General features: G+C 41.5%; 1 protein-coding gene across 3 annotated transcripts in view; it reads left to right on the top strand.

Moving 5' to 3' along the window:
- LOC308515119 (protein DDI1 homolog 2) overlaps positions 1-15144 on the top strand; it is a 39977-nt gene extending 24833 nt beyond the window's left edge. Inside the window, exons 7-10 of one of the 3 annotated variants that reach the window (XM_081085623.1) lie at positions 2669-2772; positions 4568-4760; positions 10432-12198; positions 14997-15144. In XM_081085623.1, coding sequence (XP_080941749.1) covers positions 2669-2772; positions 4568-4760; positions 10432-12198; positions 14997-15010 — 2078 coding nt within the window. In that variant the 3' untranslated portion in view covers positions 15011-15144. Of the gene's footprint in view, positions 1-2668; positions 2773-4567; positions 4761-7905; positions 7969-10431; positions 13003-14996 lie in introns of those variants that run through there. The other 2 variants (XM_081085624.1, XM_081085622.1) reach the window with 2 other exon arrangements.
- Positions 15145-15618: the final 474 nt, after the last annotated feature.

Below are 15618 nucleotides of genomic sequence, written 5' to 3'. Positions count from 1 at the left end.
TTGAGTCTGACTGGCATGAAGAAAACCTTTTTACAATAAGGAGAGATTTACCAACAGAATCTTTGTTAGTATATCCAAATCCCAGGAGGGTGTGTGTGTGAGAGAGAGAGAGAGAGACAGACAGACAGACATGATGTGCTAACTTCGATGCGCCCAACCAGAGTGGCTCAACTGGTTTAATTCCTGGTTAGGGCACATGCCTGGGTTTCGGGTTAGATCCCCGCTCAGGGCACACACAAAAGGCAACCAATTGATGTTTCTCTTTCCCTTCTCTCTAAGCATATCCTCTAGTGAGGAGTAAAAACAAAAAGACCTACACTGTTTCAGATTCCACTGTGGAATGGAAAGTTGAACTGAAAGTTGAACTAAGCATGGGAGGAAACTGCTAGATAGGAACAATGTTGCACAGATAAAAGCCTTGGGTAGCCCTGGCCTCTGTAGGTCAAAGCCAAAGCTTTTAGAAGACCCTGGGTGGGAATGGTGGGGGGAAGGGGGGGAATTGAGGGAAAAGGAGACATATGTAAAACTTGAGGCAATAAAAAAATTTTTCAAGAAAAAGCTTTTAAAAGAAAATGTAGGAGGATATCTTGCATAGGGAACAGGTTCTTTCAAAGATAGGAAGGAAATTATTTGATAAATTCAGCCACATTAAGATTAAGAACCTTTCATCAAAAGACAAAAAAGTGAACAAACACAAACTAGGAAAAGATTTTAGTAATGCATGTAACTAATAAAGAATTCGTATTCAGAATACACGTATTCTGTGTGATTGCATATCCAACTCCATAAGAAAGACAATATTAAAAATTACATATATACTTTCAGAGGAAACCGATATGGTTAATAAGTACTATATATGAAAAGTTGCTTAACCTCATTTTTAACCAGGGAAATTCAAAATTACTGCCACATTAGCAAAATTTTAAATCTAATCATATTGAGTGTTGGTGAGAATGTGGAGCAGTGAGAACTTTCATGCACTGCTGGAAACATTTTCGAAACAATTCAGTATCACCAAGCAAAGTTGAGCCTAGTAGAACCCTGTAATTCCACTTCTTAGACTGTACCTTAGAAGAACTTGTGGCACAGCAGTAGATAAGTACAGAAGTGTTCAAGTGAGCAGAACCGAAGCACCCCAGAAAGGCCCATAGGAGTGGAGTGGGTACCTCACTTCTGGTGTGTTAGACATGTGCACCTACAGGGACCAAGTATCTCAAAATATTTTTTGAGTAAAAGAGCAGGTCATAGTTTAAAAACACAAAACTAAACAATATGTTGCTTTGAAATCATACAAAGCTGGTAAGAACTATAAGAAATGCGGGGAGTGATTAACACAAAACCTGGGATAGTTGGGAGAGTGGGAGGAAGCAGAGAAAAAGCTGTATCAGTAGGACACATGGAGACTGCGTAGTTTTCTATTTCTTAACTTGGGGAAGAGATTTGTGGGTATTAGTTTTCTCAGACTTTATGCTGTGCATATGTTTCATACACTCCTATTTATACACTTAAGAATAGTAAAGTTGCCCTAGCCGGTTTGGCTCAGTGGATAGAGCGTTGGCCTGCGGACTCATGGTCCCAGGTTCGATTCTAGTGAAGGGCATGTACCTTGGTTGCGGGCACCTACCCAGTGGGGAGTGTGCAGGAGGCAGCTAGCTGATTGATGTTTCTCTCTCACCGATGTTTGTTTTTTTTATTTTTTATTGATTTTTTACAGAGAGGAAGGGAGAGGAATAGCGAGTTAGAAACATCCATGAGAGAGAAACATTGATCAGCTGCCTCCTGCACACTCCCCACTGGGGATGTGCCTGCAACCAAGGTACATGCCCTTGACCGGAATCAAACCTGGGACCCTTTAGTCCACAGGCCGACGCTCTATCCACCGAGCCAAACCAGCTAGGGCTCATCAATGTTTCTAACTCTATGCCTATCCCTTCCTCTGTAAAAAACCAATAAAATATATTTTTAAAAACATAGCAAAGTACATATTTGAATCTTACATATTAAGTAAGGGGAGAGATTGATGAGAGAGTCAAGGCAAACAGGCCTTGGAGTTATCTCTGGTTTGGCAAATAGAAACTTGATTATCACAGGCAGTAATAAACAGTTTACTCTTCGGAGGCTAATTTAAAGTGTGCACATTTTATTTCCCTTTAGAAAACCTTTTGTAAGTGTATAGGTCACAGATGGCGAACCTATGACGCGTGTCAGGTGACACGCGAACTAATTTTTTTGATTGATTTTTCTTTGTTAAATGGCATTTAAATATATAAAATAAATACCAAAAATATAAGTCTTTGTTTTATTATGGTTGCAAATATCAAAAAATTTCTATATGTGACACGGCACCAGAGTTAAGTTAGGGTTTTTCAAAATGCTGACACACCGAGCTCAAAAGGTTCGCCATCACTGGTATAGGAAGTGGGTGGTTTATTGGAGGGATTGGTCCTTTTTTTTTTTTTTTAATCCACTTTACCATCTGGTGCCTTCATTAGCTTTTAAACTGATTATTAGTCTTACAGGATTTTCTTTTTATACTCTCCCTCTTTGCATGCTTTGCTTTGATTTTGACTGGGAGAAGCAAGGCACAGAATGAAAGATACATTTCCAAAGTTTGTGTCGGGCTTCTGAGTAAAAATCGGTACCATCTTCTTTCCTTCCTGTGCTTTAGCTCAGGTGCAGATCGAGGGAGATTTCCTGGCGTGCTCCTTCTCCATACTTGAGGAGCAGCCCATGGACATGCTTCTGGGCCTGGACATGCTGAAACGACATCAGGTACTCAGAGCTTCACTTGCTTTTGCATTCGCCTTTTGTGTGTTATGTGGTTATTCCTGCATCATTCCTCTTGGCCGTGTCCTCTTTGAGCCTGGAAAGATCTTTAATTGATGACGATGTCATACAAGTTTGAAATGATGTGTAAGTAGAAATAGAATCTTTTTTTAAAGTGTCATACTTTATAAAACACTGTGTAATATGAAGCAAGAATTCTCGTGATCCGTCCGCAGTGTGTTAAATCCATCTGTTTTGAGATTAAATGGGCATTGGTTCCCTTGTGTAATGTTTCGTTTCTGATTAGAACTCAAGTAATTTTTTGATGGGTTTGTAGGGAAGTGTGAGTAATGCACAGTGGTGGTTTTATGCAAGTGCGAGTTTAGCAAGTTCCTTAGTATCTGGTCAAACTATACTTGGGAAGAAGAGCTTCAGGATTAAGGGAGAAGCCCATAGCTGTTGGGAATAGAAATGTTTATTTAGTACAGAGAGAATGATTTATCACTATATTCATTCACAGTGATATTTATATTTCTACTCCAAAACCTAATAATTTGTTTAAAGATAAACAACTCTCAGTGAAGAAGCAATTAGTGTCCACTGGCTAGTAAAATTGTTCACAAGATTTTATATCTAGCCAATATTTTTATGTCACTAATACTCCTTAAAATTTTTTTTTTAATTTTATTGATTTTTTTACAGAGAGGAAGGGAGAGGGATAGAGAGTTAGAAACATCAGTGGGAGAGAAACATCTATCAGCTGCCTCCTGCACACCTCCTACTGGGGATGTGCCCGCAACCAAGGCACATGCCCTTGACTGGAATCGAACCTGGGACCCTTCAGTCCACAGACCGATGCTCTATCCACTGAGCCAAACCGGTCAGGGCTCCTTAAACTTCTTTTAATACTGAATTTCAGTGTGCAGACTTTTAAGTAGAAGGAATGAGTGAATGCATGTATAAATAAAACCTATTTTATTGTCGCTGCCTTTCCTTATTTTTTAGTTATGGTATAGACCCGTGGTCGGCAAACCGCGGCTTGTGAGCCACATGCGGCTCTTTGGCCCCTTCAGTGTGGCTCTTCCACAAAATACCACGTGCGGCTGCGCACGTACAGTGCGATTGAAACTTCGTGACCCATGCGCAGAAGTCGTATTTTGTGGAAGAGCCGGTATTTTGTGGAAGAGCCGCATGTGGCTCGCGAGCCGCAGTTTGCCGACCACTGGTATAGACCATGGTATCTCCAATTACAAATATAAAGCACATATGTATGCAATTGTCCTATATTAATTAATTATAAAAATACACAAAGAATGAAATATAGTTTTATATAGATTGCCTTGCCTTTGTACCACTCTGTACCATTAGTACAGAGTTTAAATATAAGCTGTATGTATACAAAAAACAAAATGTTAAACTGTATAAATGATATGTCTCAGTTTTATTTTTAAGAGTCATGTTTGTAAAAGGTGGAGCCATTGATTATGCCTGGCAATTTCCCAAATTTTGCACAATGAATATGTATTATATTTAAACTTAGACATGAGTACTAGTATACATTGTGTTCAACAAATTGTGAACTGTATTCTGTAGAGATTATTCTGCTGTAAACTTCATTAAACAAATTCTAAATTAACAGTGTCATCTAGGTTAAAGTTTAAATGCTTTCAGGCAAAGTTGTTTGGAACCATCTCTGTCTCTGTCCATGTCGCTCTTTGTGAATGAGTTTTAAATTCGGGATCATAATTTTCCTGCATGTGTTTCATCTGCCGTCATCAGTCTTTGCTTTCTTCCTTCTAAGTGTTCCATTGACCTCAAGAAAAATGTACTCGTGATCGGCACCACAGGCTCACAGACCACCTTCCTCCCCGAGGCAGAGCTGCCAGAGTGTGCCCGGTTGGCATATGGGGCCGGGCGGGAGGAGGTGCTCCGGCCGGAGGAGATTGCAGACCGAGAATTAGCAGAAGCCCTTCAGAAATCTGTACAGGATGCAGGTATTTGCAGTGCTGGGCTCTTGAATACCTAACTTTTTATTGGTGGGTGAGCAAGGAAGTTGAGCTTTAGAGGGTAGGAACCTTTCCAGGTCGTGATCGGTCTCATCGTCCTGTCAGATGTGTTTCTGTCCTCTTACCCCCTTCTCCTGCCCCTCAGCACAACAGAGAAAACTTGGTGTTTCCAGGGCCAAGAAACAGCAGTCCACTGCTGTGTGCAAGACAGTGGGAGCTGTTTGCTCAGGCACATTTTGGTAGGCTTCCTGAAAAGTCTTGTCTTTTTTCCTAAAGAAAATTGTAAGAGTAAGCAGACACTTCCTTTTGAGTCCAACAATATTTCCCTGAAAATTTCTTTTCCTTTTCGTAGGCCCATTTATTTTGAATAGTGACTAAGCAGTCCAAACCTTTTTTTATCGACTGAAAGTGCTGCCACCAAAGGAACCAACAGTAAGAAGCATCATTGAACGTTAGTCAACATACAGGATTATGCTGTTAATGAGGTCACAGTAGTGAGCCAGTTAGAGCAGGATGTGAGCTATTGAAGTGAAGCCACCTGTACGTGTGTTTTTTCCTAAGTCTGAATTGTAGCCCATTTCAGTCTAAAGTCCAAGCCAAGTTTCTGGGTAAAATGGAGGGGCATGGTTTTGCTGAATCCCATGGGTAATTGTTCCCTATCTGTTACAGAACAGTGACTCGGGTGCATTTTCTAGAAGCTGAAGAGAATTAACTTTTAACTTTGGGTTATTTTTTTATTTTTTTTTTCTAAAATATATTTTATGGCCGAAACCGGTTTGGCTCGGTGGATAAGAGCGTCAGCCTGCGGACTGAAAGGTCCCAGGTTCGATTCCGGTCAAGGGCATGTACCTGGGTTGCGGGCACATCCCCAGTGGGGGATGTGCAGGAGGCAGCTGATCGTTGTTTCTCTCTCATCGATGTTTCTAACTCTCTATCTCTTTCCCTCTCTGTAAAAAAATCAATAAAATATATTTAAAAAAAAAAATATATATATATATATATATATATATATTTTATGGATTTTTTACAGACAGGAAGGGAGAGGGATAGAGAGTTAGAAGCATCGATGAGAGAGAACATCGATCAGCTGCCTCCTGCAAACTCCCCACTGGGGATGTGCCCGCAACCAAGGTACATGCCTTTGACCGGAATCGAACCCGGGACCCTTGAGTCCGCAGGCCTATGCTCTATCCACTGAGCCAAACCGGTTAGGGCGGGTTATTTTTTTTTTAATATATTTTATTGATTTTTCACAGAGAGGAAGGGAGAGGGACAGAGAGTTAGAAACATCGATGAGAGAGAAACATCGATCAGTCACCCCCTGCACACCCCCTCCTGGGGATGTGCCCGCAACCAAGGTACATGCCCTTGACCGGAATGGAACCTGGGACCGTTCAGTCCACAGGCTGACGCTCTATCCACTGAGCCAAACCAGTTAGGGCAACTTTGGGTTATTTTAAAGTCTTGAGTTGTCATTATTCATCAGTGACTAGTATCACATGTTGCATTTTTCGATATGGTAAAGTGGATTGGATCTACAAGTTCAGGGACTAGCTTTCTTCTAAAGACAAAAAAGATAAGAGCTTTAAAAGTAAGCAGCCAGATTTTGCCAGTGTCTATTACTGGAGAACACCCAATGCGTCAGCCTTGAACCCCCCTCGAATGGACATGGGTAGCAGATGGAGACTTCTGAGGTGGTCTGTTTGCAGTCTACTCCACTATCTTATAGTTCAGATTTACTACAGGCTACAGTTTTAAATGTGACTTAAGTATTTTATAGGAAAGGGAGAATTTTGAGCAGCCAAACAAAGAAGAAAAAATTCCGTTTTGTTTTGCTTTGTTTTGTTTTTATCCTCACACAAGGAAATGTTTTTATTAATTAGAGAGAGAGTGAGAGAAATCAATGTGAAAGTGAAACATTGATCAGTTGTGTCCCTATGCACCCCTACTGGGGATTAAACCTGAGACCTGAGTATGTGCCCTGACCCAGAATTGAACCCACACAACCAACCTTTTGGTGTACAGGATGACAGTAACCAGCTAGGCCACTAGGCCACCCAGCCAGGGCAAATTCAATTTCAGTCTTGCCCACAAGGCAAGATTGAATGAGATTGACATACCTACTTAGAATGTTTCACATTTTCTTAGTAACTTGTCAGCTTAGTCATAATACTCTGTATTAGTAAAATAGAATGTATTATCATTTTGTGAAATCTCTACTTTCCCCCCACGGTTTTGGTGCTTTTATTTAAGAAACACTAGCTGATGGTAGCAGTGCTATCTAAACTAATAACAGTTATCCTCTTTGGGTAATTACCTTTTATTAGAAAGCTTGGGAGATTAAAATAGAAACCACAGATGTTTTCAGGCAAAGTGAAGATGTATCCACTTCAAATGATTAAAGGGAAATGGCTCTTTACCCAGGTGACCTTGTGTTGCTGATGTGTATTGGCTTGTGCTGTGTTTGTAATGTTTAAGTAATGAGGTAATTGTATAACATGAGGTTCTATTTGTTTGGGACATTGACTTCCCAGTATCATCAAAGTCGAAATTCTGGTCGTAAAGGTGAAATTATTTTTGCTAAAAACTGCTTCTTTGGTGGCTACTCATTACCAAAGTATCTGTCTTTTCTAGTAGTTGAAAAAATAATTCAGAATAAGAACTGTATCTGATCTGTTTTCTAAAAACTAATTAAAAAATAAAGAAGTTAAGCCAGGCTAGATAATCATGTTTGGTTTGTATTTCTTCTATAAATAAGTCTCAACTGAGAAAGGAATTTGGAAAGTGTCTGTTACGTGTGTTCACTTACCGTGTACTCCATAAGAGGATGTCCATGTCATGTAATTCTGCATATGGGCCTACCTCTTTTCACCTGTCTGACGTGTTTGTCCATGAATTTTCTGTGTGTAAAATTAATTTCTTTCCAAGTTCTATTAAAAATCTGTTGAAGTTGACACATTATTTTTTGTATTGTGAGAGAATTCTTTTGATGTCCAAACTACAGAAACATTCCCCAGCCTTGACTGCCGGTTCCTGAGGTTAAAGATGGCAAAGGAATGGAGGCTATAACCCGCATGCTGTGTGGTTTGCATTGTTAACCCAAGTTTGCTTGTCTGTTTCCTAATTCAAACAGAGCGTCAGAAGCCATGATGCATGTAGTGTGTGTGTACTGCAGCTGGAGTGGGCCCCAGACCAGGTATTTATAGACACTCCCTAAGCCTTCCATCAGTCGTCCGTGGTCTATATCTGCAGCAGTTTTGGAACTTGGCGTCCGTCATTCACCATTTCACCTTGTTTAATCTGGTTACAACTAGCCTGTATATATGTTTGTATGTTAGCATACATACACATCTAAACATAATTTCTTATTTAAAATTTTATCCATTATTAGAACAGTCCAAGGGGAAAATCCCAGAAAAGCAATGTCCATCTAACTGACCATTGTGAATTTCAAATCAAGCATGTCAGCCTCACAGCCCTTTGTTGGATAACTCGTCATTTAGGGCTTTCATAAGACCTGAAAACTGCAAGTTCTTTTTGCACATTACTGCACACACCTACCTAGAGCTATAGAGCGGTAGAAATTTTCATTCTGTTGAAGAAGAAATGGAAACAGGCCAGGTGACTTGTGCAGGGTCACCAAGTCAATAATAAAGGTGGAACTGGCATTTTATACTCCCAGCAATGAGAGCTGAGACCCTGCTTTTGCCTCTCCTTGGCCAGACCGATTTCCCCATCCCCACCCTCCCTCTATTTTCCTGCAGTGTAAAGGTGGCCATTGTCAGCCTGAGTATATTGGCTAATACATCAAGAGGAGGAAAATCGGTCTTTTAAACTATCAACCTTGGACTTTATAGGGATTTGCAGGCTGGTTGTAATGAGATACATGGGACTTAATTTCTTCTTTCTTTTTCTTGAAAGGCTGGGTTAAAAGCAGGCATAGTTTAATTATTCTTAATATCCATTGCCCTCATCGTCTTCTCTTATCTGATGGTACTGACCCAGTCCTCCCCTGCATTTAGGACTTAGGCCAGTGAAACTGACCCTCTCAGCTACAGGAGGATGTATGCTGCTTTCGTAGTGAGTACAAAATACACTCAGACCCTGTCACCTTGACCTCACCCAGTTGTTACAGCTGTCATATCAGTTGCCAGAAGGCCATTGTCATTCTGCCCCCAGCCCATGCTGTTAACATGGATATTTCACTACAATGCGTCTTTCCTGTTCACAGTAACTCAACATTGAATCTTTTTCAGGGTCAGCCTTAGAGATTGACAAGAAAAACTAATAACTGTTTTTAGACTCTAAGGGATATGGTTTGCACTGAGATAAATGCTGTTTTCTTGTTTACCCCTAAACTATAAGTAAGACTGTTTCATAGAAGCCTGTCACTCCCTGGCATAGTGCTTCATTGTCTCGTGCTGTTAACCAGTGTTGTGTCAGAATGATCTAGAGCCATCTGAACTGTAACTGCATTGCTTCATGACTTCTTAAGTCAAGATCAAGCCCCCATGTTGGACACTAATGTTGAGCATGAAGCAACTGAGTTGTGTCTGCCCTAATAGATTGTATTGTGAAGTCAATGTTGTTACCAGCCTTTGACTTTTGAAGATTGTATAATAATTGCATAGAAAACAGTTTTTAACTGGATCAGTGGCAAAAGGAGAGTTGGAACCTATGTTTAATGACAGCATGTTTACACTGAGGTAATGTTTGACCCTGCCATCTTGTGTGACTGGTCAGAAAGCTACAATGGGTCCATTGTCATTGCCTATTGAAAACTATCTCCCTCCACTGCCCGATCTACCTCCACCCCCACTCCCTTGCCCTTAACATACTTAAGTGTTCTTACTTAGTTATACTGTGTTCATGTGATAAAAGTAACTGGCAGTCTTTTTATTGGTAAGATGATGACTGGGATTTAATCTGTTTGGTCTTTAGCTTTACTTTTGTACTCACCGTCAACGCTCACATAGTTTTATTGTTATTTGGGGGAGGTTTGGATAGAAATAAATAGAATGTTCACCTCTCTGTCTTGTGGAGATCCCCAAGCATTACATTCTTCTTCCTCTTTATAAGTCCTGCTCTGACCCAGATGATAGGCCTGGTTTAGACTTGTCATTTACAATCTCAGTGTTCACATCTGAAACACTGGAAGTATCTTGGCATGAGAATCATTCTAGTCAGAGAGCTTCAGAATTTGTAATGTGCTTAAGAATTACTGGAGGAGCTTATTGGAAATGCAAGTTCCTAGGTTTACTCCCAAGAAAGTGTCCCAAAATATGCGTGCTTAGCAAACATCCCAGTGATTTTAGGACAAGTGGTGGAGAGAACACACTGGGGAAAGTATCCCAGGGTTCTGAACTCACAAAGAATAAAGGTACTGAAATGGCCTTCAGTCTTGAGCACAAACTAGCCATCATGTGTATGTTTATTAATGATATTTAAATAGTGCAGTATGCATCTCTTATTAACATTCCCACCTCTTATTTTCATGCTGTGATGTTAAATTGTCTACCACAGTGGGAATGGTTCTTGTGTAATATAAGCAAACCCAAGTTTAAGACCTGTCCTATCATGTTTAGATTTGTATCCTCTGGTAATTCAGTGGCCTTCATAACCTGCTGATCTCTTTTCCTCTCCCTTTTGTTCCATGTAGAGAAAAGTGGTGAAGAAACTACCTCACTGGGATTGTCATCGTTACCAACTTCAGATGGATTTAACCATCCGGCCCGTCCTTCAGGACAGAGTCCTGAGATTGGTAATCCTGCGGGTCTCGCTCACTCTGTCTCTGCTTCAGTCTGCCCCCTCAAGCCCAGTGACCCAGACAGCATCGCACCGAACGCTGTGAAGGCCTCAAAGGCTACCACTGAATTCCAGATTCCCTCTGAAAAGAAAGAGCCTCTTCCTCTACAGGCTCTCCCTGGTCCTGCTTCTCCAGCAGACTGGAGTTTGGCTGTGCCCTGGCAGAATTCACCCGAGGAAGCCACTGTTGCAGATAATCTGGAGCCATCTCCTGCTGAAAGAAGCACCCAGAGCCTCGACTCTCCCCTCCACCCAACACAGGAAGTGTCAGTCACAGCGACTAGGATGCAAGAACCACAGAGGTTTCTAGGTGAAAAGGGTTGGCATCCAGAATGTCAGACTCTGAGTCAGGTGAATGGCCTTCAGCAGCAGGAGGAACCAGAGAATGGCCAGCATGAGATTGAACAACAGAATGTGCCACATGACCGAGAACATCTTTGTAACAAGGGGGACCTTGAGCTTCTTGGAGAAAGGCAACAGAATCAACCAAAAAGTGTGGATGTGGAAGCTGCAATGAAAAGAGACAGGCTGCAGCAGAATATGGACCTCCCAGGTGCACAGAGCAGTCTACCCTCAGGGTGCTCTGACTGCTCCAGTTCAGAAACACTTATGGAAGTAGATGTAGTTGAACAGCCCCTACTGGCAGGCGGCCAGAATGCCAATGTCGAGAGTGGCAGTGCATCTGATCTCACCTTAGATAATCCCTTGATGGAAGTGGAAACATCAAAATGCAACCCTTCATCTGAAACCTTGAGTAGTTCCATTTCCTCTCAGGATTTACAGCTCCCAGAAAGTAATGTGGAAATGTCTGGAACAAATGCAGACACTGGGAATTGCTCCCCCGCTGTAAGTCTCTGTGGCAGTTGTCAGCCCTCTGTGGAGTCAGCAGAGGAATCTTGCTCCTCCATCACAGCAGCCTTGAAGGAACTTCAAGGACTTCTGGTCACTAGTAGTAAACCAGCTTCAGAAATTCCATCTGAAGAAGTTATCTGTCAATCAGAAACAGTAACTGAGGGCCAAACAAGTCTGGGGGTCCTTTCTGAACGATGGATCCAGAGTGAACAGTGTTCACACGTCTCCTTTCATCAGGCCACATCTGTTTCAGTAAAGACAGAAAAATTAGTAGACACTTCCGCTGGCACTGGAATGGAAGATACAGCAGATGTGAACTTTAGGGGTCCCGCTGACGGCCTAGTAACTGACTCGGAAGGTGTCCCCCGGTCTACGGAATCAGTAAATGAGAGTTCTGTCATTCTAGCCTCAGCCAAAACGTCTAATCAATTACACTGCACCTTAGGTGTAGAAATTTCACCAAAACTTCTCGCAGATGAGGAGGATGCACTCAATCAGACTTCGGAGCAAACTAAGTCCTTGTCATCAGATTTCATATTGGTTAAAGATTTGGGTCAGGACACACAGAATCCAGTGACAGATGGGCCTGAGACCAGAGAAGATATCTGTCCTGAAGCTGCAGGACCACTTGTTGAATTTGACCCACCTATCAGCTATCCATCATCAAGTCCCTCCATTCTCCCACCATTACTTTTTCCTGCTGCAGACATTGACCGGATTCTCCATGCCGGCTTTACTTTGCAGGAAGCTCTTGGGGCTTTGCAACAAGGTGGTGGAAATGCAGACCTTGCACTTCTTATTTTGCTAGCAAAGAACATTGTAGTTCCTACATAACCATGGAAAAGTGGGCTAGACCATACTCCATTCCCTTGGGGAAAAAAGCTATTATACACACATACACACACTCACCTGTACTAGTAGAAACCTGCAAGCAGAATGTTGAGCCAGATTTTTTTTAAAGATTTTTTTTCAGCCAAAGTAATTTATGATCTCTTGTCTGATGAATTTGTCTATTAGTTAAAATTTGGGCCTTTTTAAATGTAATGGCAGTATATGTATACAAAAGCTTTTTATTCTCATTAAGATGATGTATTCTGGAATAAAATTGATGGCTTTGTGTTTAGCATACCATTTTAGAATGAGAGTGAGTCTTGGAGAAGCAGAAGCCCTGAGAAATCCCACCACCCATGCAGCTAAGAGCAGCTCAAGTTCACACTTTGGCTGTGTCTGTACCACAGGCAAGGTGGTATGGCTTGTTGGTTCCATTGTCAATTTACAAACTTCTGATCACATAGTTTGGATGTTCGGAATTCTACCCAGTGCTCTGTGTATTATGACTCATCAGTTATAACAAGAAAATTGAAGAATAATTGAATAATATTGCCTGGCGTGGTTTGTGGTTAGGATTTGACATTTTAGAAGGATGAATCAGGAGGGTTTAAAACTTGAGTTACTTTGTACATCATAGGCTGCTGCATGGATTGCCACCTTGGATGGGGTATTGTAGGGGAATTGACATTAGAGTGAAACATGGTGCTACCCAGATTAAACAAACAAACAAACCTGGAATTCCATTTGCAAATGTCTTGGTGATGTTTCAAGAACTGTGAGTGAAAAAATAGTGACCTAAACACTGGAATTTACTCGTGTGGGTTTGCTAGCATCTCACTGATCACACTTCAACCCTCAATGACAAATGATGATCTCGAGTTCAGTTAATGGGCTGATTGTCACCAGTGTATTTCCTTTCGAAATCCATCTTCTGGGAAGTTCTACTAACGTTCAGTTTGAGCTGTGATCTGAGTGAACTAGTGAAGTGTGAACCGTGCCACTGGTTTGTCATGGTGCTTGGAATGTCCGTCTGGCGAGTGTGCTTCGTGGCAATAGAAATAAACAGTAATGGCAGTTTCTGACTCCGTGGCCTTTTACTAGATGGTTGGTAGTGTATTCCATCCCCGTCTTTTCTCAGGAGTTTCTTTTATTAAACAAGATTCATCACATTTGTGTTTACCATGTCAAGTCGGAGTGGGGCGTAGTGTATAGCGGTATTTATTGTGGCCTTTTACTAGATGAGGACTAGCCCTTGGAAATCACTGTCCTGTGGGCCCCACTGTGCAATAATGCTACTGGAAAGACATCTGCTCTTTTCTGTACCTAGAAGGAATCTGAAATCTTGTTTTATTGAAAAGAATTTTGAGCATGATAATTCCCAATTCCGGTCACACTTTGCAACGTGTTTGAAACAACCTTTGAAATGGTGATTTGTGAACTTAGTGTTCAGTGATTTTGTCTAAAGTCTGACTCTCTTTAAAAGCTTATTCTTGACATCAAAATTCAAGTCATTTTAGCACAATCAAAATGGAGGCTCATATCTCAGGAGTTTTTGAAATTTTAATTTGTGGCTACTTCATGCATTTCTCTTGTACCCTGTTCCATCTTCTCTCGGCTGTGCTGTTCGTGTGCGTGTTAGGAGACTTTAGTTACGTGATGGAACATCACCTAGGTCCGTCACGATCCTCTGAAGTCAGGATTGTGACAAGTTGTAGTTAACTGTTTGCAAGAGGGCGCTCAAAACAACAGGCTAGCCAGATTGTCTTCAAAATGTCCTTTCAGACAATCATGTGCTGCAGACCCTCGCGCCCGCCCTACACCAAAGATGTACGATGGACTAGGAAACTGCTTGTAGGGTTTCTGTCCGCCACCTCCGGGAGCTGTGACTGTAATGAAGTAGTGCTGTGATTGGGGCAAAATCGGTGGCAGTGCAAAGGGGTCCTTATATTTGTTTTGTGGGTTTATAAATCTTTAGGGCCACAGAGTGGTGGGTGGGGTGGAACTTAGCAATGACAATAAGGCCTGTGTGAAGATGGACCTCACGCTGTTCTGTGAGCAGGTGGCATGCACCGCTCAGAGGGCTGGCCACTGTCTTTTCACAGTGTGGGGAATCAGTCCCAGAGATGGAATATGGAAGATCCGTCCAGAACAGGTTTCATTGCAATAGCCTTTAAGTGCATGTGTATTTATGATTAGGCCTGTAGGTGTCCATGTATTCTTGTTAGGAATACTTTGAATGAATTTAACCCAAATATCCTTGTCCTTTTCCATCATTTATTTTCCAATGTATAATTGCTTTTTATTTTTAAGATCTTATTTCCTGTCCATCATTTTTTATGCAAGTTAGGTTGGTGATATTGTGAGGGTTTTGAGTCATTTGTAAGTTCAGAAGTTCTAGAGTGTGACACTAGTGAACCTTCACTGTCAGTTTTTATTCCAAGTGCAGAAATTAGAGATTAACTTCTCTAGGAATCAAATAAAATCATTGTGAAACTCCTTTGGTTGCCAGCAGGACTGGTAAGTGCCAGCCCGACCAGTAATGGGCCCCTTTACTAGGCGGCTCCTTCACCATTACCAGTCGTGGACAATGTTCTGATTAGTGCCCACCTCCAGGGCTGGTCTGTCTGTTCACCAGAGAGGAGGAGATTTTTATGTATAACTTCCGCATTTCTCCTGAAGCTGGTTCCTGTGTGTAAAAATGTGTTTGGTAACCAGACACCTATATCTTCGTTACAGATTTTGCCCATTGAAGGTGATAGGAATTATTTCCACTTGTACCTGGTTAGGCCCCCAGACGTCAGCCAGTAGCCCTCATCCCAGAGTTTGGGCTTTAGCCATAAGCATAAAGATTACCAATTGCTTGGCGAAGGGAACTGGATAGATGGTGAGTGTGTGTTAAGACTATTTTGCCTTGCAGCCTACCCCACGTGTTTCTCCTTAAAATACTTACCCAGCAAGAGGGTTGCATAAAAATGGAAAGATACATGAGGCTTCATGTCACTGATTTTATTATAACCATTTGTAGTGGAATCTGCCTGTTCTTAGCACTTCTGTCTCTAGTAAAAGCCATAAAAATGTTGGTTAAACCACCAGCTCTAGTGTATATATATACATGTGTGCTTGACAAATATCCTACAGTTAACTTTACATAGATTAAAACGCAAACAGTTTTCATATCTACAGATCTATTCTTCACTTGTGGCTTTTACCCCCCTCTGTATATAAAAACAGCCTTACAACTGAGTGGCTAGGAATTGCAGTGCTTTCTGATTTCCCTGTCTTACCTGTTTGACACCTGCCCTGAGGGTAAACAGGATACTTGAACTGTTAAATATTCCAAAGTTGTTATCACTGGTAA

The sequence above is a fragment of the Myotis nattereri genome, assembly GCF_964212035.1.
Source record: "Myotis nattereri genome assembly, chromosome: 3".
Lineage (NCBI taxonomy): Eukaryota > Metazoa > Chordata > Mammalia > Chiroptera > Vespertilionidae > Myotis > Myotis nattereri.
This window is presented reverse-complemented; position numbering and strand designations above follow the sequence as displayed.